We start from the raw sequence: 27657 nt of genomic DNA on the forward strand, positions 1-27657 counted from the left end.
TTTAGTAAGAAAAGCAGAAACTGAAAACCCAGAACTTTCAAGATGCAAGAGCTGGTAGTTAGGCTGGACAGAGCCATTTTCATGACATGAAAAACAAAAATGAATGCTCATGTTAGACTGAATTTTCTACCTATGTGTGTGAGTGTGACTGAACCATTAATTTGTTTTTATAAGACTAAGTATAGGTTTAGCATGTTTATGATAAAACTTAATTGTAACTATGTTATTTTTTAAAATGAGAGAGAAGGTTAGTATTTTATTTGTTTTTTAATTGGATTGTTAATGTTCTTTAAACAAATCTATTTTTATTCACCATAATTGGAGGTAATATATAGTCATGATTACTAGTACCCATTGATAGCCTTATCCTTATACTCTGCTACAAGCACATCCATGATATCTTCTGTCATTGAACAGTGCCCATGTACTTCCCCACTTATTGTCTAAAGTTGCAATCTGTTGTGAATTTACTTGGGAATAAACTCCCTTGAACTCAATAGCATAACCTCCTGAGTAAACATGAACAGGATCAGGCTTCACGGTTGCAACTACACTTCCAGTTACTCCCAATTCCCATCGAATTCAGTGGCTCTTATCTCTGGGTAGATGTGCCTAGGTCTGTGCTGTAAATAAGGTTGCCATGGATGTCCCTTATTAAAGAGGCTTGCCCCATCTTCCACCCTGAGTTCCAGTCACAGTATGGATATTCTTATTTCATAGGATCATGACATTCCATAGTCTGAACAAGCTCAACCAGCTGCTTCCTATCCTTTAAAATGATTGGGCACCTCTAGATATATGAACAGCCCATTGGGAGAAAATGTTTCAGGACTTTAAGTCAAGATAGCGTACTTATATTGTCTGGTTTCAAGCTGGAAAACAGAACCCAAGAAATCTAATTTTAGATTCAGAATCCTTCCCAATGTTCTTTGTGCCAAAGTTCCTAAAGCGTTGTTGTTGTTGTTCAGTCGTGTCCGACTCTTCGTGACCCCATGGACCATAGCATGCCAGGCATTCCTGTCCTGCGCTCCCTAATTAGCACAAAAGCATTTTGAGGGTTCCAGTGCTTAGGTGACAGTAGAATTATGGGTTAGGTTTAGCAGAATTTATCATCTCTTAAGTTAAATCCTCTCCTCCTTGAAAAGAAAATGAAATAACTTAGCTATTTTGCAAAACCTTTTGTTGCTGATCCTCAACGTACATTGGATTTTCGATTAAGATTGCCATTCTTTTTCTCGCAAAGCTCCTGTGCTTCTAACAGTTGTACAACACTCAGAAATTCAAGAGCAGAACATTTATCCCAGGATGGAAAGGCGGTGATGCGGAAACCTTCGCTTGCAGAATTTCTGTTATACTACTCTTAAAAGCACAGGAGCCCTGCCAGGAAAAAAAGTTGGCAACATAACTTTCGACAGGCTGCATCAAATCCTAGCTCTTTCCCTTCTTACCCTGTTTCTGGTGCCTGAAGCTAAGAGAATCAGCCGTTTCCGGGTTATTATTTCAAAGCAAGTTGATTACTGGTGGCGCATGCGCGTGGTCACCTTGTATGTGACCCTTGCTGGGATCATTTCCCCTTCTAGCTGCGGCTTCAATCGATGTGTGTGGGCTCGATGCAGCAGCCTGTTCGACGGAGCGGTCCTCGGTCTAGGTTGTTGCTCCCGCCGCCTCCGCCGCCACCTCCGCCTGCTCCGCTCCCGCTGACTTTGCCGGCACAGCCGCCCATCGACGTTGTCGGGCCTCCAGCAGCCATTTTGAGCGGAGATCGAACAAGGCCAAAGGACGGGCTGGTAAGCACTGGGTTTAGTTTCCCGGGCCCATCAATTTTGGGCGTTCCCGCCGTAACCGCTTCGTGCACGTGGGAGGCTAGCAGAGCCTGTGCTTTCCCTTTTATGCATGGGACACCCCGCCCCCCTTCCCCGCGGTCTTTCTCACGGTAGTTTTGGTGTTGCGCGATGGAAAAGGAATGGATTTCAGCGAGGCAAAGCAGTCGCCAGACGGGAAAGCTGTAGCGTAATGGGCTACAAGAGTCGCGTAAAGGACAGAATGTGAATGTGTAGTTAAATGGTCTGAATATGAGAGGTAAAATGTGTCGTCTTTTATGTAAAGCAGCAATTCTGTGCACAGTTACCTGGGAGAGCCCCATTGAACACAGTGGGACTGACTTCCAAATAAACATGAATTTATTTTTGCTGTGAATATTTTTATTTGGTATTCTACATAAAGCATGCCATGCAATTAGAAAAAAGGTATTTAAACCTCCCCGCCCTCTGCCCCCATGATCAGAACACAACAGCATTGCTGGATCAGATCACAGGCCACTTATTCCACTATTTGTTTTCATCAGTGGCCAGGCAGATGTCTCTGGGGTGCTTCTAAGCAAGGCATGAAACCAGTAGCCCTTCTTTGCCATATGAACATTTGTGACTGGAATTCCAAAGTGTACTGCATTTGAACCTGGGATTCCTATTTAGCGGTAATGATAAATAGCCATAAAATACCTGTTAATTTGTCTGATCATCCTTTAAAGCCAGTGGCCATCACTGTGGGTGCTTCAAGGAGGAGTGCTCCTAGCATTGCCAGTCAAAAGACATTGTGCAACTATTCTATCTTTCCTTAGCGGATTTTCTGTGGTAAGAAAAAGAACCAAAGAGGCGGGGGGGGGGGGACACATGGGAGAATTCCAAGTGGAAGATGACATCATCTAGAACCCCCATCACATTCTGTGTTTTGAGGTAGGGCTGTGTTTTGAGGCACAATAAAAGCCTTGCCTGGAAACACCTTATGTCTTGTGGCAGTGAATTCTATAAGTCACTTGCTTCAGGGAGCAATGCTACATCTCTTAGACAGCATCTGGGGGGAAATAGGATTGTTTGATTTCCTGGTTCTAAGCTTGACAGCAAGGGGGACATACTAAAACAAATGACAGTACTTACCCATAGGGAAAGTATGAACGCCCACAGGGAAACATAGGCTTCTACCTGCCTATAGGAGGATCTTGAATGCTCATAGGAAAACATAGTCTTCAACCTGCCCATAGGAGGACCCTGAATGCCTATAGGGAAACATAGGCTTATACCTGCCCATAGGAGGATCCTGAATGCCCATGGGGAAACATAGGCTTCTATCTGCCCATAGGAGGATCCTGAATGCCCATAGGGAAACATAGCACATAGAAGCCATTCAGGATCTTGCTGTGGGCATGTAGAATCCTATGTTTCCCTATGGGCATTCATGGTTTCCTTATGGGCAAGTACTGTCATTTGTTTTAGTATGTCCCGTGCCAGGGAACCACACTTCCCACCCCATCCCCCTCATAGCTAGCATGGAGAGAACCGTGCTGGCTACCTCTCCATGCTCAGAAAACGGAACACAGAGACCTTGCGCCGGTCAGAGCCATGTTGTCCTGGCAGTGACTTGAGGAGCTCCGCAGTTTGCTTATCTCGAACAGCTTTGAAAAGGTTGAGAAACCTTTTTAACTTCCCCTGGAATTAAAAGGGGAAGCTTACAGTGCCATCCGGATGAAATTTTGGAAGAACAGCTGCTTTTGCGGAGGAGCAGAAGGGCTGGAATCTAAGGTTAGTCACCAAAGTATCATCTACTGAACGCTGTTTGAAACTCTTAAGCAATTAGGAGACACAAGGACAGACGAGCCCCAATTTTAGTTAGTATTTGTGAATTTAAACTACCAGCAATATCTGAGGACTTGCAATTAAATCGGCTTAAGTGTTTGTTTCTGCAATTATAGTTGCTTGTTGTACTTTTGAAAGCGGAGGATGGCAGTACTAAAGGGAAAAAAGAAAGGACTGAGAACGCCACCTACCCCCCCCCCCCCCCCGATTGCTCTCCCGGCAAAGGTTTCTAGAAATGCCGGAGATGAAGAGGAGTTGTTTGCTTTGATAAAAACTGTCTTCTCAGCTATCAGTGCAGTCAAAGAAGCTTGAAACAATTCAGGACTCAATCACTGCCCTTCAAGGGGCTGTGGACTTAATATCTCTCTTCAAAAGATGGAATCGAAGGTTAATGTTCTCGAAGATCGGGTTACTGCTCATGAAACTGCTATGGAAGCTTCTCATAATGTTTTGTCTGCTCCAGTTTCTCAGCTGGAGGCCTTTACATGCAGAGCAAATCTTCGTATCCTTGGTATTAAAGACGTGGCTACTGATACCTGTCTGCCTGAATTTATAAAAACTTTTGCATGAGCTATTGGTTTTACCATCTGATTTTCTACTTGATATTGAGCATGCATATCATGTTCATGGTTTAATACGTGGCACTAAAGAGACTTTGGGGACTGTTATTGTTCAATTTTCACGAGTCTCTACAAAAAATTACTTGTGCGTCTGGCAAGAGAATGAGGTGAGCTTCAGTGGGGACCAGCAAATGACAAGATTATGCTCTTTCCTGATTATACTAAAGAAATTGCTGACAGAAGAAGGCAATTTATCAAAGCAAGAAGTCTGGCAAAGCAATTTGGTAATATATTAAATATCTGGCTACATTTTGCATTCTTTTTGAAGGCCAGATGAAAAGGTTTTTAAATCCTGATGCTGCAGAGTCATTCCTCACTGGTATTAAAATTAAAACAAGGGAACCAACTCTCTCAGCCTCCTGAGATGGAAGTTAGCCATTTTTACTGTTTTTTCTGAAGTGCTGTTTGGGTTATAGCTGATAAGAGGTCTAGGCAGTATGCCAGATTAAACGTTTGCATATTTCTGTTTTCCTTCTCCTTTTTTATGTTATATTGTAATAAAACTCCTGCTTGTGTATGTATGTGTGTGTACACATATAAATATATTTTTAGATATGAAATTACTTAAAATATACAAATGGTTTGCGTTTTTGTTGTTTTTTATCTTTTTCTTAAATTTCTTTTTCTTTTTATTATTATTATCATCATCATCATTATGGGATTATGATTATTAATATTTCTGGCTGGTTAAACCTTTAATGTTTATTAATAAGAGTTAATTGAATGGTAATGTATGGCCAATGGAAATGGATTGTTTGCTCTCGTTCCTTTGCAATAAGACTGAGGTTATGACACTGAAAGATAAGACTCACCATTTATGGTGCAGCGGATTGAAGATTTAATAATACCTGCAATGTCTGGAAGAGTGCTGTATAGGTATAATCTACAATTGGATTTATATTTGGATATTTGGTTTGTTTTTATTGAAGTTAAGATATAATCCTTCCCCCCTTTCTTTTGTTTTCCTCCCTTTTTCTTCATCAGAATACTGTAATGTTGGAAACTGAAGATTTTGATAATGTTGTTGGTATTGTTTATTTCATTTATAAAAATAAAAGAAAAATAGATTAAGAAAAGAAAGAAAACGGAACACAGGGAGAAGAACGGGGGGGGGCTTTCCTGGGGGCAGGGAGGGGAGGAGACTGGAGCAGCTGCACTACAGTTTCCTATCGCCACCCCTCTCTCTCTGAGGTGCCGCTGGTAGTCAGGCGAAATCACCCATCTAGCAGAAATGCAGGGTGGGCTAGAGTGCAGAGGCAAAGAACACCTCCGCGCTGCATAGGATTTCTGTCAGCCTTCAAGTTTGGAGACTGACGGGCATTTTTCTTACTTCTGCTTCCCCAGGCTGGTGCTCTTCAGATGTTTTGTGCTAGAACTCCCATCAGCCCAGCCATCAAGGCCAATTGTCAGGGATGACTGGAGCTCCCTCTTTTATCACAATTGTGTTGCTAACCCCCCCCCTTTTTTATTGGTTACATATTTTCTGGATGGTTCTTTTGTGTTTTTGTAGTTCTCATGTATAAGATTTTAAAATCCATCTTTAAAACAATTTAAAACAATTTGAATGTACTAATCTGATAATTTCTACTGGCCAAGTTCTCTTATGCGTTCTATCAGCAACTGAAGAGTGGTAAGGCCTCACATGGTTGTGCCCTGGGCTTTGGAACTCCCTTCCCATGAAGATCAGTCTGATTCCCTCCCTGATAACCTTCTGTCATTACCTGACCCTTTATATATTTGATAAATATTTCATATTGCCTTTTAGATGTGATTCTGATTTTTTTCTGCCCTTCTTAATTATTGGTTCTTTGCTGCTTAGTTATTGCCTCTTGTTTTTTTAGGTTTTTTAGCTACCCTGGGCATTTTTCTGTAAAGTGGGAATGTAGAACATACATTCTTTTAATAAATGAGAAGTAAATAATAAATATCTTACTACACTTGTTAGCAATTGTTTTCTCTTTGTTGCAGACTGCTGGAAGACCACCCATGCTTACCATGTATAGACCAAAAGTAAGCCTGAAAGACAGGCAACAGCTTTACAAGCTGATTATTAGTCAGCTGCTATATGATGGATATATCAACATTGCTAATGGTTTGATAAATGAGGTAAAGCCACAGTCTGTATGTGCACCCTCTGAACAGCTGTTGCATCTTATTAAACTGGGTAAGTTGTGACGCCAAGCAGAAATTTAAGATGTTGTCATTTTACGTGACACTGGTTTGATGTTGTTAGCATTGTAAAGACCACTGTTCTGGATGGCATGTCAGAACATCAGTAATTTAATATCTCTTTGTCTCTGAATATTTATTCTCTACCATCTCATGATACTAAGCAAATACTAAAATGATACTAAACAAATAGACCCGTAAGTTGTCCCATATCAAAAATATGTTACTAGAGATTATTGAACAAAAATCAACAATTGTACCCTATGGTTTAGATCCAAATCTAGTCATACTTAAAGTAGAACCATTGACTTCAGTGGGTCTGCTCTTAATATGACTAAGTGTGGGTCCATGATGGCTTTCACTGCAGCTGTCTGTGCTATACTGACATTGGGCCTGTTCAGACGTCATGCGGCTCCATGATGGTTAGGGAATTTGTGCAAGCTACAGTGGCTTACTGTGTTGGGGGGGGGACGGGGACCCGCTAACCATGGTTCTGAAATTGCCCTGACTAACTACCCCCCTGCAGCAGGGTTAACGGGCTCCAGGATGGCTTACCATTACATGTGTCGTGCTACCCGGTGGTTAAAACGGGGTCTGGGTGGTGTACAGGCTGTGACCATAGAGATGGCAGCCTAGAGCATCCCGTACTTCCAGGGACACTCTAGCCAGCTCAGACTTTCTCTATGGTCACCGGCCCATTGTGACAGATAGAGCAGCCATTGCGCTCGTTTTCGCAGTGCAGTGGTCATTGGGATCACCGGCGGCGGGAGGATGGTTATGGTAACTTCAGAGGGGGGTGGTTATGGTAAATATGGGCGGGGTACGGGAACCACATGGCCCCACGTGGTTCCCAGTCGTGTGACGGGTGCACAAGTCATGATTACACTGGCACACACACCCCTGCCTCCATAGTTACCCTAACCACCCTCGCCCCGTGCATGCCTGAATAGGCCCATTGTAAAACTAGTTCAGCTTCTCATATCTAACTAATGAATTTGCAACCATGCTACACTTAACTGCCTGCTAGCCCAACCGTCTCTTCATTTTTCACTGTGCAATGAAGACTAATTGGGGCCTACCTTTATGTATGACATGTAAATGAGAGGTGCAAAGTTGTGAATAATTCTGTTCACCTTGGGAGATGAAAGGCTTTAGTGAGCCTTAATATTGCACAGGTGAGCCCCTCATATAGGGTAAAAGTAGTTCTTATGAGCGGTATTGTTCTATTTATGGTGGTAATCTACTTCTACAAGTTCTATTATGCATTTTTAAGTTTTCAGTTCGCTTGTAGTGAGAGAGCTATTTCTGAGATGCTTTCACTCTTCCATCTATTTAAACAAAAACAGTGTCTCACTCCAGATGTAATGCCAAATTATGGGTTTCCGTTACATTAACAGGCCCTCCTTCCCTTCCATCTGCCTATTGTCATTGTGCATTCCCTGACTTCCTCTTTCATGGTTTCAAGTTCTGGTTTGCAAACAAACCATGATTGCCCAGTGAATGAAAAGTTTGAATGAAAAGTTAAACTGATTTACACAAAAGTGGAAGTGCGAGAGGGAATTGGAACATGGGAGAGAAAGGAAGCCCAAAGTTTGTCCATATAACTCCAAACCATGGTTTGCATTACAGCTGAACCAAGCTGTCATCTAGTGTGCACCAGGATCCATTTTCTTTGAAGAGCTAAATGTAGTTCTTCGTTTGCACATATGAAAATGTTTAAAGTCTCAGTCACTTGAATGAACTTCTCAGTTAAGCAGAAATCAGTTGAAAGGGGAATAGATACAAAAAGCGTGATATTAAGACTGCAATCTTATACGCACTTATTGGGGAGTAAGTCCAATTAAATGTGGTGGGGCATATGTCTGAGTAGACATGGAAGGATTGAAGAGCAGAGTTTGGGCTGCTGTGCTGAATATGCTTTTATGAAATCCAGGGGGGAATGGGTCAGCCTTAAAAGCATGATACTGAAGCGAGACTTGAAGCATTATTTGATAAACAACATGGATAGTAGCATATTGATGTCACTCATCCCCCTCAAACCCCACCCCCCTCCAGAATAGCCTTGAGAACTACTGCAGTAACTTGTGTCTTGCCTGATTAATATTTGTTTGGAAAATAGACTTTTGTACACTCTTTTCTTCCAGGAATGGAGAACGATGATAGTGCAGTTCAGTATGCAATTGGGCGCTCTGATACAGTAGCTCCTGGCACAGGGATTGACTTGGAGTTTGATGCAGACGTACAGACTATGTCCCCAGAAGCTTCTGAATACGAGACATGTTATGTCACATCTCACAAAGGACCATGTCGTGTAGCTACATATAGCAGAGATGGACAGTTAATAGCTACAGGATCAGCTGATGCTTCAATAAAAATTCTTGATACAGAGAGAATGTTGGCAAAGAGTGCTATGCCTATTGAGGTAAATACTAAAATAGTCATGAATCCATAAATGTTCACATTTTTGCTTTGGCAGTTCTGGGTCACTGGGATTACCACAGAGACAGAATGCTGCATGGAGTGGACCTGTCCCACAACCTCCGGAATACATTTTCCTGTTGTAAACTGCATTAATGGCTTTTTGCAGTATGCCCAGGGTCCACCATATTTAAGATCAGAGTTAAGGATTTTTTCTAGATCAGAGAGTGATCATGAGGAGCCTCTCCATGTATTATTTGTGTTGGCTTGCCTGAGGTGCCTGTAGATATTTCTCTCCCAGATTGACCCCAATTATGTGGGATAAGTCTGAGGGACTGATATGTTGAAGGTCCTCCCTTTAGAGGTGGTGACATGGTGTGCTATGTTTGTATGTGGAAAAATGTAATTTTTAGAAATGCATTGTTTTAACATTTTGATTAGTAACACAGTGCATGGATCCAGTACCCATTATATTGGGCAACTGGAATGAATACAATACCAGTCAGATCTAAAATCAAAGTTGTAATTAAATTGTTTCAGCTGACTATCCCTAGGGAGCAAAGACATTAATGCATGGAGCTCTTCAGGCATACTAATATTAGTGTGTTTAAGGTTCTCAGTATTCCCATAAAAACAACTTCCAAGTAAAGCATTGCGTTCATTTGAGGATAATACTTAAACCTCACTAGGGCTGCACTCTCTCCAGGGAATAAGCCCCAGTGAACAAAACAGGACTGATGTCTGAGTAAGGAACAGCCAACAGCGAACAAGTCAGGAATCCAATACAACAAATTCTACTCAGTTTGTTATTTATACATTTAAATATTTAAAAACAAAACTAAAGTGCTTAAAATACAAAAATGTAGCAATACAGTGGCTGTGCCAGAATTGCTGAGAATTCTGGCTTGTGAACAATAAGCATGGTGTCCAATCCCCACCCCCACGGCCTTGGCTCTTCCCACCAGTGGGAGCGGCTAAACTAACAAGAAACTAACGGGGAAGCAAAAACTTCCCTTTACATTCAAACCTGGACTTTTGGTTTGTTGCTCCCCTAACAAATCAGGTTGGAAAGCCAGGGTATGAAGTTGATTTCCTGTTCCTGGTTTGTTAGGTGGGGTTGACAAGCCAGATTATAAATGTGCAATGGAAAACATGCTTCTATTTACTTGCGTCTTGGTTCATGCAGCTAGAACGCTATGCTTATGGTGCTATGTTTCTAAATGTTTTCTTCAGGTTATGATGAATGAAACAGCTCAGCAGAACATGGAGAACCACCCTGTTATCAGGACTCTTTATGATCATGTGGATGAAGTGACATGTTTAGCTTTCCATCCAACAGAACAAATCCTTGCCTCTGGTTCAAGGGACTACACACTTAAATTGTTTGACTACTCAAAGCCATCTGCCAAAAGAGCCTTCAAATACATCCAGGTTAGATGTTTTAATCCTAACTTTGTAAGGAAGAACAAAACTAATTGGCCTTGATTTAGAAGAAGCTTCACTTGGGAGACCTGCTGATCTCATTGAGTGGTGTGCACAAGTGTTTGCAGAATTAAGACCACCCTGGGGTTCCCAAAGCCTAGTTTGTAACTTCCAGTCATAAGGACATAAATCATGGTTGTGGATGTAGCCATTGAAACTATTTAGTTTTAAGCGTAAGGGCCAAACTAGCCATGACATGGAGTTCTGTTTTGCTTTTCCCCTGACTTTTTTCTAACTGCAAAGCAACTTCAGATGCTGCTGCAATTGGGAGCCTGAAGGACAGGTGGTGGTGGAAGGGACTGTTTAACCTTTTTTGCTTCCATCCTTTCATTTGCTTAAAATCTCCCCAGTCTGCCTGGGGAGAGGAGGAAAATGTAGAGTCCACATATCTTTGCTCACATAGGAAGGGCAGTGGAGATAGAAAATTACCAGAGGGAAGGATTAAGCAACTTCTCCTTGCTCAGACTGACAATCTGCCAGGGCTGCCTGTGGCTTTGTTTATTTAGACCAAGAGGAGATCAACATGGAACTCCGTGAAATGTCTGCTTTGGCCCTAATCTGCAGATCTTAGGAAAAAATGGAAATCTGTTCTCCCAATCCACTTTTGTGATGTAGTGGTTAGAGTGTTGCACTGGGACTCGGGAGATCCAGCTTCTAGCCCCCACTCAGCTATGAAGCTCACTGGGTGATTTTTGGCTAGTCCCTGACTCTCAGCCCAACCTACCCCACAGGGTTGTTGTGAGGATAAAATGGAGAGGAGGAGGAGGACCACATAAGCCGCCTTTGATTCCTTGCAAGAGGAAAAAAGGTGGGATAGAAATGTAATAATAAAGAAATAATACTTCTTTTAAAAACTAAGTACTTCTCAATCTCTTCATCAGTTGTTTCAGAGCATGAATCTGTCTTGCATGAGGGTGAGAATGGGGCTGTTTACAAGACACATCTTTTTACTCAGTTTCCTTCCCTTTTTTTAGCTATAGTAATGTCACCACTCTTGCATTTTCTACTTGCTAACCCTTCTTTTTCTGTCAAATCTATTATCAAGCTATATCATTTTGCTTTGATTATGTCCTATCTAGCTTGTTTAGAAAGCAATGACCTATGCAGATGAATTCATTCTGTGTTTTATACAGCAAGCGGTACAACATTGGTATCTAGAAGGGTCTTAATAATAGGACAATGCCTTTAATGTTAATTGTGTATTTTCCAACTAAACAGGAAGCCGAAATGCTGCGTTCTATCTCTTTCCATCCTTCTGGAGACTTCATACTTGTCGGTACCCAGCATCCTACCCTGCGACTTTATGATGTCAATACTTTCCAGTGCTTTGTATCTTGCAATCCTCAAGATCAGCACACTGATGCCATATGCTCAGTTAATTACAATGCAAGTGCTAACATGTATGTAACGGGCAGCAAAGATGGATGCATCAAATTGTGGGATGGCGTTTCAAATCGCTGTATCACTACTTTTGAGAAAGCACATGATGGGGCTGAAGTCTGTTCTGCCATTTTTTCCAAGAATTCCAAGTATATTCTGTCAAGTGGAAAGGACTCTGTAGCTAAGCTATGGGAGATATCTACAGGGAGAACACTAGTCAAATATACAGGTGGGTAAAAGCTAATCTGAATACTATATTCTTTCTTTTTCCATAGGCTGTTGTATCTAGTTAAGTGTGTTTAGTATTTTGTTTTATTTTGATACTTGTGTGGCTTTTGGCTTTGTACAAAACCATACTGCTATTGAGGTAATCACAATTTTTCGACCTTGGCTGCCTATTGTAAAATGAAAAAAAAAAATTTGTGAACCTATTTGCACATAAGTGTCTTGTTCTAGCTCAGTTTAACTAGCATAGAAGTGTTATTTCACTGGTGGGTAAAATGTTGGACTAGAACCCAGGGAAACCTCAGCATTCTTTTCTGCTCAGCTGAGCAAGTGACTGTCACTTAACCTAAGCTGCTGGGACTTATAGTGGATCATCATGAAGAAAACTGCAAAAAACTTAAGCGCTGTATAAAGCCTGTAAAACTGGCCTATAAATAACTCCAGATTTCCCCCTGGTCCATAAGTCAATAACATTATGAGCATTAATATGTTATAAAAAAAAACATGTCTTTTTCTAGATGTAGGAGAAATTCAGTGTATGATCTGCAATCTTGTTCAAGAACATACTTGCGTTCTTGCACAGCTCAAGCGCAGTCTACTTGGGGGACATTCTTGGTATAGAAATGGTGTTGCTCTTCTGGTGTTTTTCTTTTCTTTTCATATCTCTGGTCCAGAAAAAGCAGCATCAAAATGTAAGCTTGGCATTTCTCTACTCAATCCTTCACCTCCAATGTGAGAGGCTGCTGCAATAACACAGAATTTCAAAAAAGAATTGGGAAATAAATGGTTTAAACTGACTTCTCTATAAGAACTCATAAGTTGATGAGGCCTGTTTTGTAATTTAAAGTTTATAATGCGTTAAACCAGCAGGGTGCAGCCAAGTCTTGGCATATTGAAATGTCTTTGATTGTCATGTGCTTCCTCGACAAAGAAACTGGAGGGAACTGTGGATCCCCTTAGTATTCATAATGTAGTTCCCTTTCTAGGAAAACATTACATAAGCTTGATGTTGTAATCTGTTACTTTCTCACTAGATAGACGCTTACCTGCATTTTAACTGGTACACTTTGGGGGGTTTTACCAAATCAATATTTTATATTACTCATATATGCAATAAGCAGCAAATATTTTAATTTGCAAAATGTGTATGTTTAATAATGCTTTCAGTCATTTCATTTCAAATGATTAGACTCCATTTATTCCAATGGGATCTCCTGTATTTTTATTCTTAGGCATCATTAGTCAGAGGCCAGTGCATCTAATACATGGGACTCTGAAGAGATACTGGCTCCATATAAGCAAATATGTATAACTAAAAGTCAGATGTCACAATATCTATCATGAATAATGTTCCATTAAATTCTGGCATCTATAAACTTGGACATACTTGGCATTTCTATCTCAATTCTCAGAAGCATTGAAAGTAATGTATATAGGTAACCCATACTTGGGACGTATCTAAACCTTAGTATGGTTAAAGTATGTCTCGGGATTAGGGAGAGGATTTGTGTACCAGCTAATGGACAATACATAGTTGGTACAAATAATTGATGGCTGAAGCCCCACTTCATTATGCTTGAGAAGGAATTAAGCATTTAAGATTTCACTGAATGAACCAGTAAATGTATGCATATCTCATGTACCAGAGCCTTATAATACTGATATTCTGTTGTTGTTGTTGTTGTTGTTGTTGTTGTTGTTGTTGTTGTTTTCTGCTGCAGAGGTTGACAGGGCAATCCTCTGCATTTCTACTTGGAAGAAAGTTCCATTGAATTAAATGGAAGTTACTCCTAAGTAAATGTATATACTACAGGATTGCAGACTTGGTTGATTGTTTCACTGGTGTTAATTAGTGGATGTACTTAACAATTTGATTATTAAGGTATCTTACTAAGAGATTCATGGAAGAGTTAGAGCATAGAGTTAAGGTATAATCTAGAGCTGGGTTGCCAGTATTACTACTGTGTACTTCTCCCAGTGCCATAAGTTCAAGGAAGAAATATTCCTCCCTCTTTCCAATATCATATATCAATAGTGCCTTCAAATGCCACATATGTACTGTCAGCAACACTGATTTTTTTTTCTCAGTAATGTGCGATCAAAACATCTGCTGATTAATTGTTCTTGACTGATTTTGCACATACTTTTTAAAACATCCAGCAAAGGCTAGTATGAACCCAAATGTATTTCTTAAAATCACAGTGTTTTAATATCTTGCCTCAGTTTATTTTAATTCACAGGCAAGCCTTCCATATGTGGTAAAAACCTCTTTTAACAATGCCTCACCTTTAACAGGAATCATTGATGTTGAAATATAGGGTTGTAATATCACTGCCTCTTGGACTGATGTTTCAGTAATGTACATACTAGGAGATTGCCTTGTGCCAATTTTTGTAACATACATCCATATTTCTTCTGGGATTGATTTCCCGAAATCTTATTCTTACTTTATAACATAAGTAGTACCCATTCTTCAGTCTCTGTTAGCAGCCGTTGTATCTGAAATGAAACTTTTCCTTTCTTAAGTAACAATGACTCGTATTATGTATCTGACCTTAAACCTGCCACAAAGTTGTTGTACTGCCCAGTGTTTTCCCATAGATATTGAAAGAAAAGTAGGTGATACAGCCTCATTCTTCTGTTAAACTGACAGAATATGTACTACAGCAGAAATAGTTAAATCTTTCTGAATTCTGTTTCCATTTCTTGTGTAACTCTTAAGACAGCACTGTGCAAAGAAAGAAGGTTCATAAGCTTTAAATGAAACTTGTGGAATATATTTATACATGTTTTACAATACTTCCCTGGCTGGTCATGATAAATATTTCAAAAGGATTCCTAGTTCCTTGCACTAGTTCCTTGCACCAAGACCAACAAAAGTATTGATTATGACACCTAGTTTATGCTGGTAGTACCACCAAAATGGAATTAACAAGATGTAGTGATTGTGCACTAGCTTAGATTGCTTTTAAGAGGCAAATACATGAAGGATAGACCTATCGATGGCTATTTACCACAACAACTAAATGGAAATTCCAGTCCACAACCAGTATACCTTGGAATACCAGAGGGCTGGTGCCTTTGTGCCATGCTTGGAAGCTTCCCAGAAGCATTTGACTCGCCACTGCTGGAAATAAGACACTGGACTACATGGACCTTAGTCTGATCCAGCAGGGTTCTTTTTTTATACAATGGAGGCTTCATGATAAAAAAAAACAATATTTGAAATTGCAAGTCTTCCCTGATTTATCATTCTGCAAATTCTGGTCTAAAACTAGGCTCTCCACATTTCTTAGATAGAACAAATATTGTCAAGAATGGGGCGGGGAGAATTAAATAGTTATTAAGCAGTCATGTTTATGAGAGTAATTTTTCCAAACCATAAAAACATTAAGATCTAACCAGCAGTGCATCTTGTGGGGTCATAATTTTGATCTGTAAAAAGCAGGTTAATTGAGTTTCCAAATATCTAGCAAGACCATGTTTCTAGTGGGTCCCAAGTTGGTTTAACCATTTCACTTAATAGACATAAGTCTGAAACATGCAGGCTAAGTAAGTCCTGCTTTGTTCAATGGGACTTTATTCCCAAGTAAATGGACATTGGATTGTCTTAGTCTTTGCTGAGGTACTGTTATATCGTGATAGTGAGCCATATATTTCTGTTAGTTCTGACTTCTTTCAAAGTTTAAGAAAGGCTAATCAGTGATATCATTATATCATCTGCCTAATATGAAACTTTTTGTTTTGTCTCCCTCTTAACTTGTAATAACTTTATTCTCTCTGATGACAAAAGCCAAAACATCTCTCAATAAAATTGATGAAAGGAGTATCCTTGTCATACACCAGTTTCCAGCAATACGGATTCTTGCAAACAGCTGTTCCCCAAAATCTTAGAAACTGCCATGTAGAAAATATGAACCCTAACAAACTTAACAAGAACTTTGACCAGATGTTCCACTCATTCCATTTGAATGCTTTTTCAGCACCCCAAAAGACATGACCAGAGGACAATCACTTATTTTAGATTTTTTTTTTTTAATAAGCTGGACATTTCCAACTGGAAATAAATCTTGTTATATCATCAGCATCAAACCTGCAACAAAATGTTGCTGTGTAAAGTTCTTCGGTTCAGGATTCCAGACACTCCATTCCACCACCACCACCACCTAGTTTTCTGTTATTTCTCCAACAGTCAGCATTCTTTGCCCACTGAATATGGGCTGTTTTTAGCAGGGAGACCCCTTAGGTTTTTGTTTTTCTAAAGATGTTTAATCGTTTTGCAAACCTTGGGGCTTCCCCAGGCCTGCTATTACACCTTGTGTATAGATGGTCCCATTTTGGCTACAAAAGTACCAGCAATTGGAGGACTGAGATTGCTATGCGTATATATGATTATATATTTAGGTTTGAACAAGTTCACTTTGTGCCACAATTGAAATAAAGCTATATAGCCTTGACTTAGAAGAGAAATAATGTGGTACAGCTGAACCTTAAACAAATCATTCCCCTCTTGGTGATCAAAGTAACTAAGACAAGGGCAACTGATTGGCTGAAAGATATTCATTCTTTACTTCAGCTGAAGGGTCTACTGAGATCCCAACAAACCTTTTGTATCATTCTGATGTAAGTCCACTAGAGCCTGGTGTTTTGCTATCCTTAAGTTTTCTAATGGTCTGCCGTACTTTCTGTACTGTGATTAGTTGGTTCAACCTATTCCTTTCCTCATCTGAAATTTTAGGAATCTGGACGTTAGAAAGAAAGGCATCAAGCTCTTTTTCTTGGGGTGAGTCAGACCTATATAATTATGAATACTATTTAACCAAATATGCCAAAATTGGATTCGTATCCATTTCTACCCCACCCCATTAATAGTTTTTTTAAAAAATGACACCCAAAGAATACCACTGAACCTAAAAAGTATATTAAAAATACCCTCCTCATGCTTAAACCTGGCAGTGAGAGCTAGCCCAATGTTTACAGTGTAATAGCTGAATTTTCCAGTCAGTCATTAAGAGTAGTCCCACATAGAGCGCATCACAGTAGCTTGGCCTTGAGGCGACAAACACATGACAGTTGTTAGGTCTTGATCTGATAAATCAGGAACTCCTCAAAGGTGCAAATATGCCGGTATCAACTTATAAAGGAAGATCTTCATCCAGGTTCATAAGAGCAGTCTCAAACTCTCTTGCATCCAGAAGATTGATGTCCAGTCTGGGGGGCAAATGCGCTTGATAACCTTTCACAAAGGTTCAAGCTACATCAAAGATCCATTTTTGTCCCATTTTTAAGGAGTCAAACAATTACAGATTTAAGACTACCAATAGACTAACTTCTTTGAATGAGGAAATAAGTTCTCTAGTCTGCAAACAAACCCAGCTTCTCCTGTTTGTTTTTGACAAGCCACAATGGGTGTGAGTCTAGCAGGCTTGTTATCTTCCTAACACCCTTGAGTGCGCGCACACTACATTGGGTGAATCTGAGTCTCCAATACCTCAAACTACCTCATTTAAGATGGCAGCTACCGTGAAATTCAAGCAATTTATGTCTGCAAAGTGGATTGCAGCGCCTGCATAAAAGGTATTAAATGTATCTGTCTCTGGGCAAAGGCAACCCACATTCACCTACCACCAAGGATAACTTTGGATGACACTCTGCAGATGTGATGGCAGCCAAGAAAAAAAATTTGTGCCAAGATTAGCCAGTTTTGGCGTAAGTCAAGTGCCACCTATGGTCTAATCATCTACCTTTTCACTTAATTTGTCCTGGGCCCTGGAGAGCACCCTTAGGAGCAACTGTTAAGCTAGCTGATATCAACCTCCTGTTCAAGTAGTTAACAATGTGTTCGTTAACAAAGTATTTGTCCCAAATCCAGTGGTGAAAGTACTTCAGAATGTTGTGAATTCATTTGACTCAGTAAAACTCCAGGGGCAGACAAGTCGTAACTGGCCACACTACCCCAGTAGGAACATAGGGCAGAAATCTGTGCCTTCTGATTTTGCTCTGAGAATGGTGTTATCCTGGCACCCTCTCCCTCAGACTATCACATTATAGCCTTTGGGAATGAATATGCAAAATCACATTTTCTCCTGACACATACCTTCAAATTTTTACATTGAATAATTCCTGTCTAGCTTAGATAATAGCTATGGAAATAGTGTGCCCCTTACCTGACAGTAGAAAATATAACACATTTGTATTCACCATAAAACCTATTTTCTTGGTGATCGATATTATACTTTAACAATAGAATATTATTTAAAAAACAGAATGGTTGACCTGGGAACACCTGAGTTCAAGAATAATGTGCTTACAATGCTGGATTGTGGAAACCTAGGTTCAGATCCCCACTCAGCCTGGGAGATTGATTTGAGAAAGTTGCTTTCTTTCAACCCAACTTACCTTGGGGTGGGGGATGGAATATTCCTTGGTTATAAATGTGATAAAGTCCAATTTAATGTTGGCATGGTGATAGAAATTATTACACCCTCTTTCATAGTCAAGTATCTTACAGTTCCTGGTGAAAAAGAAAGAAAAAGTATGAGCTAATAGGGAACAGATCAATTTCTTAGGATCTAATCAAGAAGTTCAAACTATGAAGTCCTTATTGCAATTTAATAGGAGAACATTTGAAGTCTTAATCACATCTGCACCCTATGACCTCTCCCACTTCGGGTCAGTAATTCCTGTCAACTTTCCTTTTTTTTCTTTGCTCCAGTTTTTGGAGTTGTCTAATGGAAAATACATTTATTATAGGAGGCATAAAACATTCAAAGTCATCAACATTAATCTGATGCTGTTTTGGATGAGAAACCTTTACTGTAATTACAGTTCTGTTGGATTTAGAATATGCAGATGCTAAATTCCCTTTTCCTAACCTTTAATCCTTTGGAGCATGTAACTACCTAAGGGCACCTCAGTATTGTGGACTCAGTTTCTATGCTCATAAAATCTCCTTGTTCTCACTTCCATTCTTGCAATCGGCTCCTCAGTCTCTTGTCTTCTTTGTGATTGGGCTGCTGTGGAAGATCACTCTGCACGCCTTGGTCAGACGTACAGTCGTCTTTCTAGGACTGAGTTCAGGAGAACCTATTTCTGCCAATTTGTAGCAGAAGCTGGCTGTACAAAACACTACTTGGCTAGCACCTGTACTTTGACAAATGCACTTGTTTTTCCCCCTTCCCCATTTTCTCTAGAACTTTTAAAGTAAACAAGATGTCAAATTAACTCTTATACGCATAAACCTTCAAGCAGTGTCTTCAGCAGTAAAAGTCAGACATTCCTCTTGCTCACCCTGCACACACACACCCCACACGCACAAAAGCAACCCAACTCCTTAGTGATAGTATTGGCTCCCCATCCTCAAGTGTGAAATAATCATCTGGCTAGTTTCCTTTTAATCTTTCAATTTCACAATTTCAGTTTTCAATTTTTTGAAAACTGCTAGTGTAACCTTATTCTGAAACCTTTCCCCACTTTCTTTACAAGATTTGGCCTACAGTGTTGTTGACTGCTGCTTTCCCATTAAAAAAAAAAAAGTTCACTGCAAAAATTAAATGCTTTTTTAAGGATACTTTTAATTTAGTGATGTTCCATACATAGTATCATTTTAATTTAATACCTTAAGAGTACATTTCTGTGGATTGAGCTCCCCTTAAAGGAAATCTCTGATCTTGGAGGCTTCTGCATATCCAGTGCTCTGCTGGACTGCTGCCAGCAGGGTGGGAGAAGCAACAGAGGCGATTTTTGCCTCTCCATGCTCCTTTTAAATGTTTTCACTCCAGACGGACCTTTGAGAGGAGTGGGTTGGCAGGGGCTGGGCCAGGGCTGGAGAGGCCATAGGACTTCTCATATCCTGGCTTCTCCCCTTCTCTCCCTTCCCATCCACTGGAATTCCCCCTTTCCCTCCCTCCGAGGATGCATTTGTAACTTTGGTAAGCACCCAGCGTGGTTCTTTCCATGGTGGCTGGAAGGGTGAGGGGATCAGAACTCAGAGACATCTTCCCAAGGTCATAGCAGTGTCTGTGGCCTCAGGAGGGGGATTCCAAACAATCCTATTGTCTATAGGACATTCCCAGGAATCATAGGATTGCACTCTAAGTGTGGAATCCTATGCATGTTTAGACAGAAAAAAGTCCTACAACTCCCAGCATCCCCATCCAGCCTTGCTGGGTGGTGAATGCTAGGAGTTGTAGTACGTTTTCTGTCTAAACATGCATAAGATTTTACCTTTTAAGTATTTGGGAGAGAGTAAGTTGTTATCTGTAAAAGTAATGGGATGCTCTGGCTTGGATTCCTGCATTGAGCAGGGGGTTGGACTTCATGGTTTTGTAGGCCCCTTCCAACCCTACTATTCTATGATTCTGCTATTCTATGATTCTAATAATTAAAGTTAATCTAACCAATAATTTAGTCCTAATTCCTCCTCATCTAACAACTTTGTTTTCTCTAGCTTCAAACTTTGTCAGGTTTAATGATCACAGAAAGCAATAGGAATTGTTGTAGCTGAATTTCCCGGTGATTGGGGGGTGGGGGGGTGGAAGGTATTTCACAACACCTTATTGTTAGATATTGTAAGATAAATCATTACCCGATGCTTACGCCTCACTGCTCTCACAGGGTGGCAGACCAATTAGGATGGTCCTCTCAGAGCTGATTTCTCCAGGGTGATAGCTTCATGGTTGCCAATAGCTGCTTAGTTAACTACCTTATTGGCCTCTGGAATGAGATGTTGATCTTTGCTTTTGAAACAGTAGTTCCTTGATATCTTTGTTCTTTGCCTCTCTGTAGGACCACCCTAGTATATGGCACTGAAATGTCAATAGATGGCTTACACACAGGTGGCAAAGGACTTGCAACAAATCTAACATGGCACAGCAGCCATTTCAAGGACTATGTAGTGATGGGGTCAAAGAGCGCTTCTGCTACCATCTCATCTGTGTGGTGTCTTCTCACAGAGCTGTTCAAGTTGGTGTGAGTGATACTAGTTCATGCATTACCATGCACAGAGACTGATTTGTGTGCAGTCTCCTGTGACGTGCTTTGCACTTTATGGATAAAATTGCTTGCACCTGTAATGACTTGGCACTGAGAGCAGAAGCTCAGCTGGAGTTATCATCAGCAACCTCTTATAACAACTGCTTGGATGTATTTATGCTAATTTATCTCTCTTACATGATATTCTGAGAGCTACATACAGTCTGTGTCCTTGCCCATCATGGTTGATGAAAGCCTGATGGGAAAGTGGGAAAGGCTTCTGTTGCTTGGAATTGTTAAATAGGACAGCCATCTGACCCGAAAAACCGTCATTCCTGTGCCTTTCTAAAAGTAGGTTGATCTGTAGAAATCGGGTAATTTCAGCAGGTGATAGCATGGAGATAAATGTGATCACCTGCTGCCTATAGATCAATCTGCATATCAACCTACTCCTAGCAGCACAGGAGCAGGGCCTAGTTAAAAAATTGGCATCTCTGTTGCAATGAAGATTTTTCAAGTGAGGAAAATGCTAACTTCTTTGAAGGAGGTGGTCATTCTTCTTTTAACAAAAGCCCTTTCTTGATGCTCCCAATCTTGAAAGTTATTGGCTATTCTCATTTTTTGCCATTTTATAGAAGGTGATTGAATGGTAATTCAATCATGCCCATGGACTTTCTGGAATGAATATGAAACATATTTCTTCAGCCCTATTTCTATCTGGCTTCTAGCCTGGGCTCAGGACCCAGGCTTAATAGCTTAGGTGGAAATCATTTATTGAGACTGACAGAGGAAATACAATTGTGTTGATTGAATTATGTCTCTTACTGGTCTAGGAAGCTGGTGTATACTGAGTCAGACCATTGGCCCATCTAGCACTGATTGTTGACACTTGACTGGCAGCAGTTTTCCAGGATTTCAGGCCAGGTTTTTCTAGCCCTACCTGAAGATACCAAGTATTGAACCTGGGATACTCTGCATGCAAAGCATGTGCTCTACCAGCTAAGCTATGGCCTCATCTAGCTAAGCTAGATGGAGCCAACAGGTCATCTAATCTTGTGGGCTCCTCTATGGGACTTGGTAAATGTAAATATTCTTGCCTGGTTCCATTCATTTGTACATACAAGGTCTGAGAGTGGAGATAGGTGAGAGTGTGTCAGTGCTGTAGAAGCTGAGTTGTAGAATGCTACAGCTCCATTATATCTCCACTGTAGTTTTTAACAGTTGCATGAGGCCATTAAAATATCGTATGTAATTCTTGGAGTGAGGTGTCATCAATATGTTAATGGCGTCCAACTCCTATTCTTTTTGAATTGAGGAACATCAGTATTGAACCAGTGTCTTGAGGGGAATAATCTGAAAACTGGAAGACAGTAGTGGTAGTAGTTGGTGCTCCCTACATTCTAGAGAAAAGGAGAACACCTGTTCATTAATGAGGTCTGTCCCTCTTTAATGAATTGGTGTGCAGTCTGGGAGAAGTCATAGATAATCAGGTGGTGGTTGATGCCCAGAGAGTATGCCACCACTTGGCATGTAGTTGGTCAACTGCTCCCTTATTTGGAAAGCAATGATCTAACAACCATTATTCATACTTTTATGACATCCAGATTGGATTACTGCAATGCGCTCTATGTGGGTAGCTCTTTGACACTCTTCAGAAGCTTCAGTTGTGCAAAATGCTGCCATCTGCCTCCAGCTAGGAATAGTGCAGGGAAACATAGGCGTTTATACTGAGCCATTGCACTAGCTGCCTGTTAGCTTCCAGATAAAATTCAGAGTTTTGAAGCAGCCTTTTGAAGCCCTGAATGGCCTGGTCCCATGAGCCAGGTGATCTGAGGAAGTCCTGCTCCCACATATTATTAATTTGGAGAAGGATACTTACTATGGTTGACCTGGAGCTGTGGAACACCCAAAGGATTTGTGCAGGGATGTCTTTTTATGAAAGCCTTTGCCAACTTTCTGTTGTTAGGGAAAGTTTTGATTATTTTATTGAATTTTGGGGATCTGGTACTTGTCAATGTGGGTCAGCTGGCAAAGAGTGGGATATACAGTCAGGGGCAGAAATATTGGAACAAGGATAACTGTTTTGGCAGTTGGCCTCTGTACACCACCACATTGAAGTTGAAAGGAAACACACCCAGATGGGAGTGGAGTCAGGACTTTCAGCTGTAATTCAAGGGGTTTGACAAAAGTGGGGCACTAACCATTCAGGAAGGACAGCCAGTGGCATACACACACACCCTTAGTTGGTGGCTCGTAAGTAATGAAACAAATGACTGACAAGCAGCCGCATGGCCAGGTGTGGCCTGTTTCCTGGGTACCCCATGACCAATCAAGCAGATAAAAGGCCTGGAGGTGGTTCTGAGTGTTACATCTGCATTTGGTAGCTGTTCACTGGAACTCCCAACATGAGGTCCAAAGAGGTGTCCATGCAAGTGAAGGAGGCCATCATTAGGCTGAGGAAACGAAATAAACCCATCAGAGAGATAGCAAAAACAGTGGGAGTGGCCAACACAACAGTTTGGAACATCCTGAAAAAGAAAATTAACTGGCAAGCCCAGCAAAAGGCCTGGAAGACCACGGAAGACAACTAAAGTGGATGACCGCAGAATGCTGCTCATGGTGAAGAGGAACCCTTTCACAAACTCTAGCCAGGTCAAGAACGCTCTTGAGGAGGTAGGCATGTCATTGTCAACATCTACAGTCAAGAGACGGCTTTATGAATGTAAATACAGAGGCTTCACAACAAGGTGCAAACCACTGGTAATGCTCAAGAACAGAAAGGCCAGATTAGCCTTTGCCAGCAAACACCTAAAAAAGCCTGCCCAGTTCTGGAAGAAGGTTCTTTGGACTGATGAAACCAAGATTAACTTGTACCAGAATGATGGGAAGAGAAAAGTATGGAGAAGGAAAGGAACAGTTCATGATCCAAAGCATACCACATCATCTGTCAAACATGGTGGAGGCAGTGTTATGGCATGGGCGTGTATGGCTGCCAATGGAACTGGATCACTGGTGTTTATTGATGACCTGACTGCTGATAAAAGCAGCAGGATGAACTCTGAAGTGTATAGGGCTATACTTTCTGCTCAGATTCAGCTGAATGCTGCCAAACTGATAGGATGGTGCTTCATATTGCAGATGGATAATGACCCAAAACATACAGCAAAAGCTACCCAAGAGTTTCTGAAGGCAAAGAAGTGGGATGTTCTTCAATGGCCAAGTCAGTCACCTGATCTCAACCCAATAGAACATGCTTTTCACTTCCTGAAGACAAGACTGAAGACAGAAAGACCCACAAACAAGCAGCAGCTAAAGGCAGCTGCAGTAAAGGCCTGGCAAAGCATCTCGAGGGAGGGAACTCAGCATTTGGTCATGTCCATGGGTTCCAGACTTCAGGCAGTCATTGACTGCAAAGGATTTTCATCCAGGTATCAAAGGCGATCCTTAAGTTTGAAATGATGTTGGTTTGTTCCATTACTTATGAGCCACCGACAGTGGGTGTGTGTGTATGCCAGTGGGTGTACTTCCTGAATGGTTAGTGCCCCACTGTTGTCAACCCCCTTGAATTACAGCTGAAAGTTCTGACTTCGCTCCCATCCGGGTGTGTTTCCTTTCAACTTCAATGTGGTGGTGTACAGAGGCCAACTACCAAAACAGTTATCCTTGTTCCAATATTTCTGGCCCTGACTGTAACTCATGATGAACTCTGCTATCTTTAAATGCTTTGATACATTAGAACCTTTTTAATGGTATATGTATGTTACTACACCTGCAGGAGCTGGTTTGAGTGGACGCCAGGTTCATAGGACACAGGCTGTCTTCAACCACACAGAAGACTATGTGCTTCTTCCAGATGAAAGGACCATTAGCCTGTGCTGCTGGGACTCAAGGACAGCTGAACGAAGGAATCTTCTTTCCTTAGGGCATAACAGCATAGTTCGCTGTATCGTCCACTCTCCTACCAATCCTGGTTTTATGACTTGCAGTGACGATTACAGAGCTCGGTTTTGGTACCGAAGGTCAACCACGGACTAAAGCTGCAGCTGTGAAATAGTTCCCTAAATTTTATTCCTTTTTTATAAATATATATATGTATGGTTCTGTTTTTACGACAATGAGTTTAAGTAGTTTGGACGTAGTTTTTTTTCTCTAGGAATAAAAACAATCCTTAACAGGAAGGATAATTTTATTGAAATCCAGGATTGTTAAAATGTTTTTTTTTCCCCTTATCTAACTGCTCACTTTCACTAGTCAAACTTGGTCTTCTGCTTTTAAAAAAAAAAAAACTCTTAATTCCTTTGCTCTGTTTCATTTGATGTACAGTTAATTCCTTTTTTGTTATCATCTAGCTCTGGCTTGGACTTTTGTGCCATGCTTTTGTGTTCTTCAAAAATTATTTAGATGATGTAGCTCAATTAATGTAAAGTTCTCATTAAAACTCATTCTTCGAATGGTGTGTCTTAGTTTTCCCATAATTAGCTACTAGCCTATTTATGTATCATATTCCTAATAAGGAATATTTAAATAAGGACTGAAAAATATTGTAATCTCAGAAGCCAGTGATTTCCTAGGGCTTTGTGTTAACCATGTGTCTGGTGGTGGTTGTTTTCATCCCTGATTTGAGGTAGGTTTGAAGGTGACAGTGTTAAGGAGAAATCAACTTGCCATTGACATACATGATGAACAGCCAGCAGTTGAATTTTAATTTGCCCTGTTCCCAAAAGCTTAGGATGGAGAAGTCCATCTAAAAGCCATTTAGGGTGCAATCCTATGGATGTTTAGACAGAAGAACATCCTACAAGCCCCAGCATGTCCTAGCCAGCCATGCTGACTGGGGAATGCTAGAAGTTGTAGGATGTTTTTCTGTCTAAACATGCTTAGGATTGCACCCTTAGATAACTAAAAGTCTGCTATCCCCTGGTCACAATCACTTAGTTTAGATGCTCTTCCTGAGATGGTAAAGGTGTCCCCAGCCAGTCGTGTCCGACTCTAGGGTGCGGTGCTCATCCCCGTTTCTAAGCCGAAGAGCCAGCGCTGTCCGAAGACGCTTCCGTGGTCATGTGGCCGGCATGACTGAACACCGAGGTGCACGGAACGCTGTTACCTTTCCCGCCGAGGCAGTACCTATTTATCTACTTGCAATTTCTTGCTTTTGAACTGCTAGGTTGGCAGGAGCTGGGACTGAAGACAGGAGCTCACTCCGTCACGCAGCGCTCGGGTCTCGAACTGCTGACCTGCTGACCTTCCAGTCTGCAGTTCAGCGTCTTAACCACTAAGCCACCGCGGCCCCTCCTGAGATGGTACAGTTAGTATAAAAATATTTTCCCTGACATCAACTTTTCTCATGGGTATGCTTTCAGTCAAGCCATGTGCATTCTGAGGTGTTAAAAGACCCACAGAAGGATTGCTGTTAGAAACAATAGGTTTTAAATTATTAAGAACACAAGGAGACCCCTGCTGGATCAAACCAAAGGCCTATCAGGTCCAGCATCCTGTTTCCTACAGTGGCCAGCCAGATACCTAGGGAAGTCCACAAGCAGGCCATGAGGACAGTAGCTGTCCCGCTTTTGTTTACCCCCAACTGGTATTAAGAGGCACATTGCTTCTGATCCTGGAGGTATCATATTCAATCATTATCATAAGGTACAGAGAGCATTGTCCTTCATGAATTTCTATTCCCTTCTTAAAGGTACCTAGGTTGATGACCATCACCATATCTTGTCATAGCCAATTCCATAGATTAACTATGGACTGAATGAAGAAATACTTCTTCTGCATCTTCCACCATTCAACTTCACTGGATGACCCCATGTTCTAGTATTATATGAGAGGGAAAATTTCCTTCAGTTTCTCTATACCATGCATAATTTTAAACACCTTTATCGTGTGTCCTTTTACTCACCATTTTCTAAACTAAACAGCCCCACATATCTCAGATGATCAGGGGACTGGAGCAACACCCTGATGAAGAAAGAACAACTTTCTAAATAGGGGAGTTGCTCCAGCCCCGTGATCATTTTGGTTATCCTACTCAGCACAGTTTCCAGCTCTAGAGTATGCTTTCTGAGATGTGGTGACAAGAATTGTACACAGTACTCTATGTGTGGTCACAGCATAAATACCTACAAAGGCACCAGGTCCTGGGCATCACCTAAAATTATGTCCAGGGTCTAAAATTAAGTCTAGGGACCGCCCTCTGGTCCAAGGCACAGTAATTTTAGGGCGCAATCCTATGCATGTTTAGACAGAAAAAAGTCCTACAACTCCCATTTCTTTCTAAACATGCATAGGATTGTGCCCTTAGAGATTTTACCTCTTTGTCAAGATTAGAACACACATTTATCCAGTTTGTGGAAAGGTAATTGGAGATACCCATTACTATAATATTATTTCCTTGCATCAGATAAAGTGGTCAGAGAAAGTTCTGCATTGCAGAGGGCATTTCAAAGTTGGGGGAGCGCCACCCCCCATGCCCTGTTGCAGCTGAGTGGTTCCTTCGGTGTGCTGGTCTTATTATACAGCTGTGAAAATAAGTGACATCATTTTGGGTGACTTGTTAGAGCTGACAAAGTCTTCCCTAGAATATGTGGTTTTCTGTCAGACACAAACCTCATGTTGATTGCCAAAGTTATTTGGACATGTAAAAACTGAGGACAAAACTTAGCCAGAGGTATATGTCTCGGGGGGTGGGGGGGACATGTATAGGGATGTACGAAAGTCACCTTTCCGCGGATTATGTTCATGGCGGGGCGGAGGCATTC

General features: G+C 41.1%; 1 protein-coding gene across 2 annotated transcripts in view; it reads left to right on the top strand.

Moving 5' to 3' along the window:
• The window catches only part of CSTF1 (cleavage stimulation factor subunit 1), a 28073-nt gene extending 2727 nt beyond the window's left edge, over nt 1–25346 (top strand). The window contains exons 2-8 of one of the 2 annotated variants that reach the window (XM_084854201.1): nt 1581–1787; nt 6218–6413; nt 8563–8840; nt 10070–10267; nt 11537–11927; nt 16662–16706; nt 24672–25345. In XM_084854201.1, the coding sequence (XP_084710327.1) occupies nt 1581–1787; nt 6218–6413; nt 8563–8840; nt 10070–10267; nt 11537–11927; nt 16662–16706; nt 24672–24931 (1575 nt within the window). In that variant the 3' untranslated portion in view covers nt 24932–25345. Of the gene's footprint in view, nt 1–1580; nt 1788–6217; nt 6414–8562; nt 8841–10069; nt 10268–11536; nt 11928–16661; nt 16707–24671 lie in introns of both variants that reach the window. The other variant, XM_084854202.1, reaches the window with a different exon arrangement.
• Nucleotides 25347–27657: the final 2311 nt, after the last annotated feature.

This window comes from Heloderma suspectum, chromosome 4, assembly GCF_057233095.1.
Source record: "Heloderma suspectum isolate Gila_16-S chromosome 4, 16-S_ref, whole genome shotgun sequence".
Classification (NCBI taxonomy): domain Eukaryota; kingdom Metazoa; phylum Chordata; class Lepidosauria; order Squamata; family Helodermatidae; genus Heloderma; species Heloderma suspectum.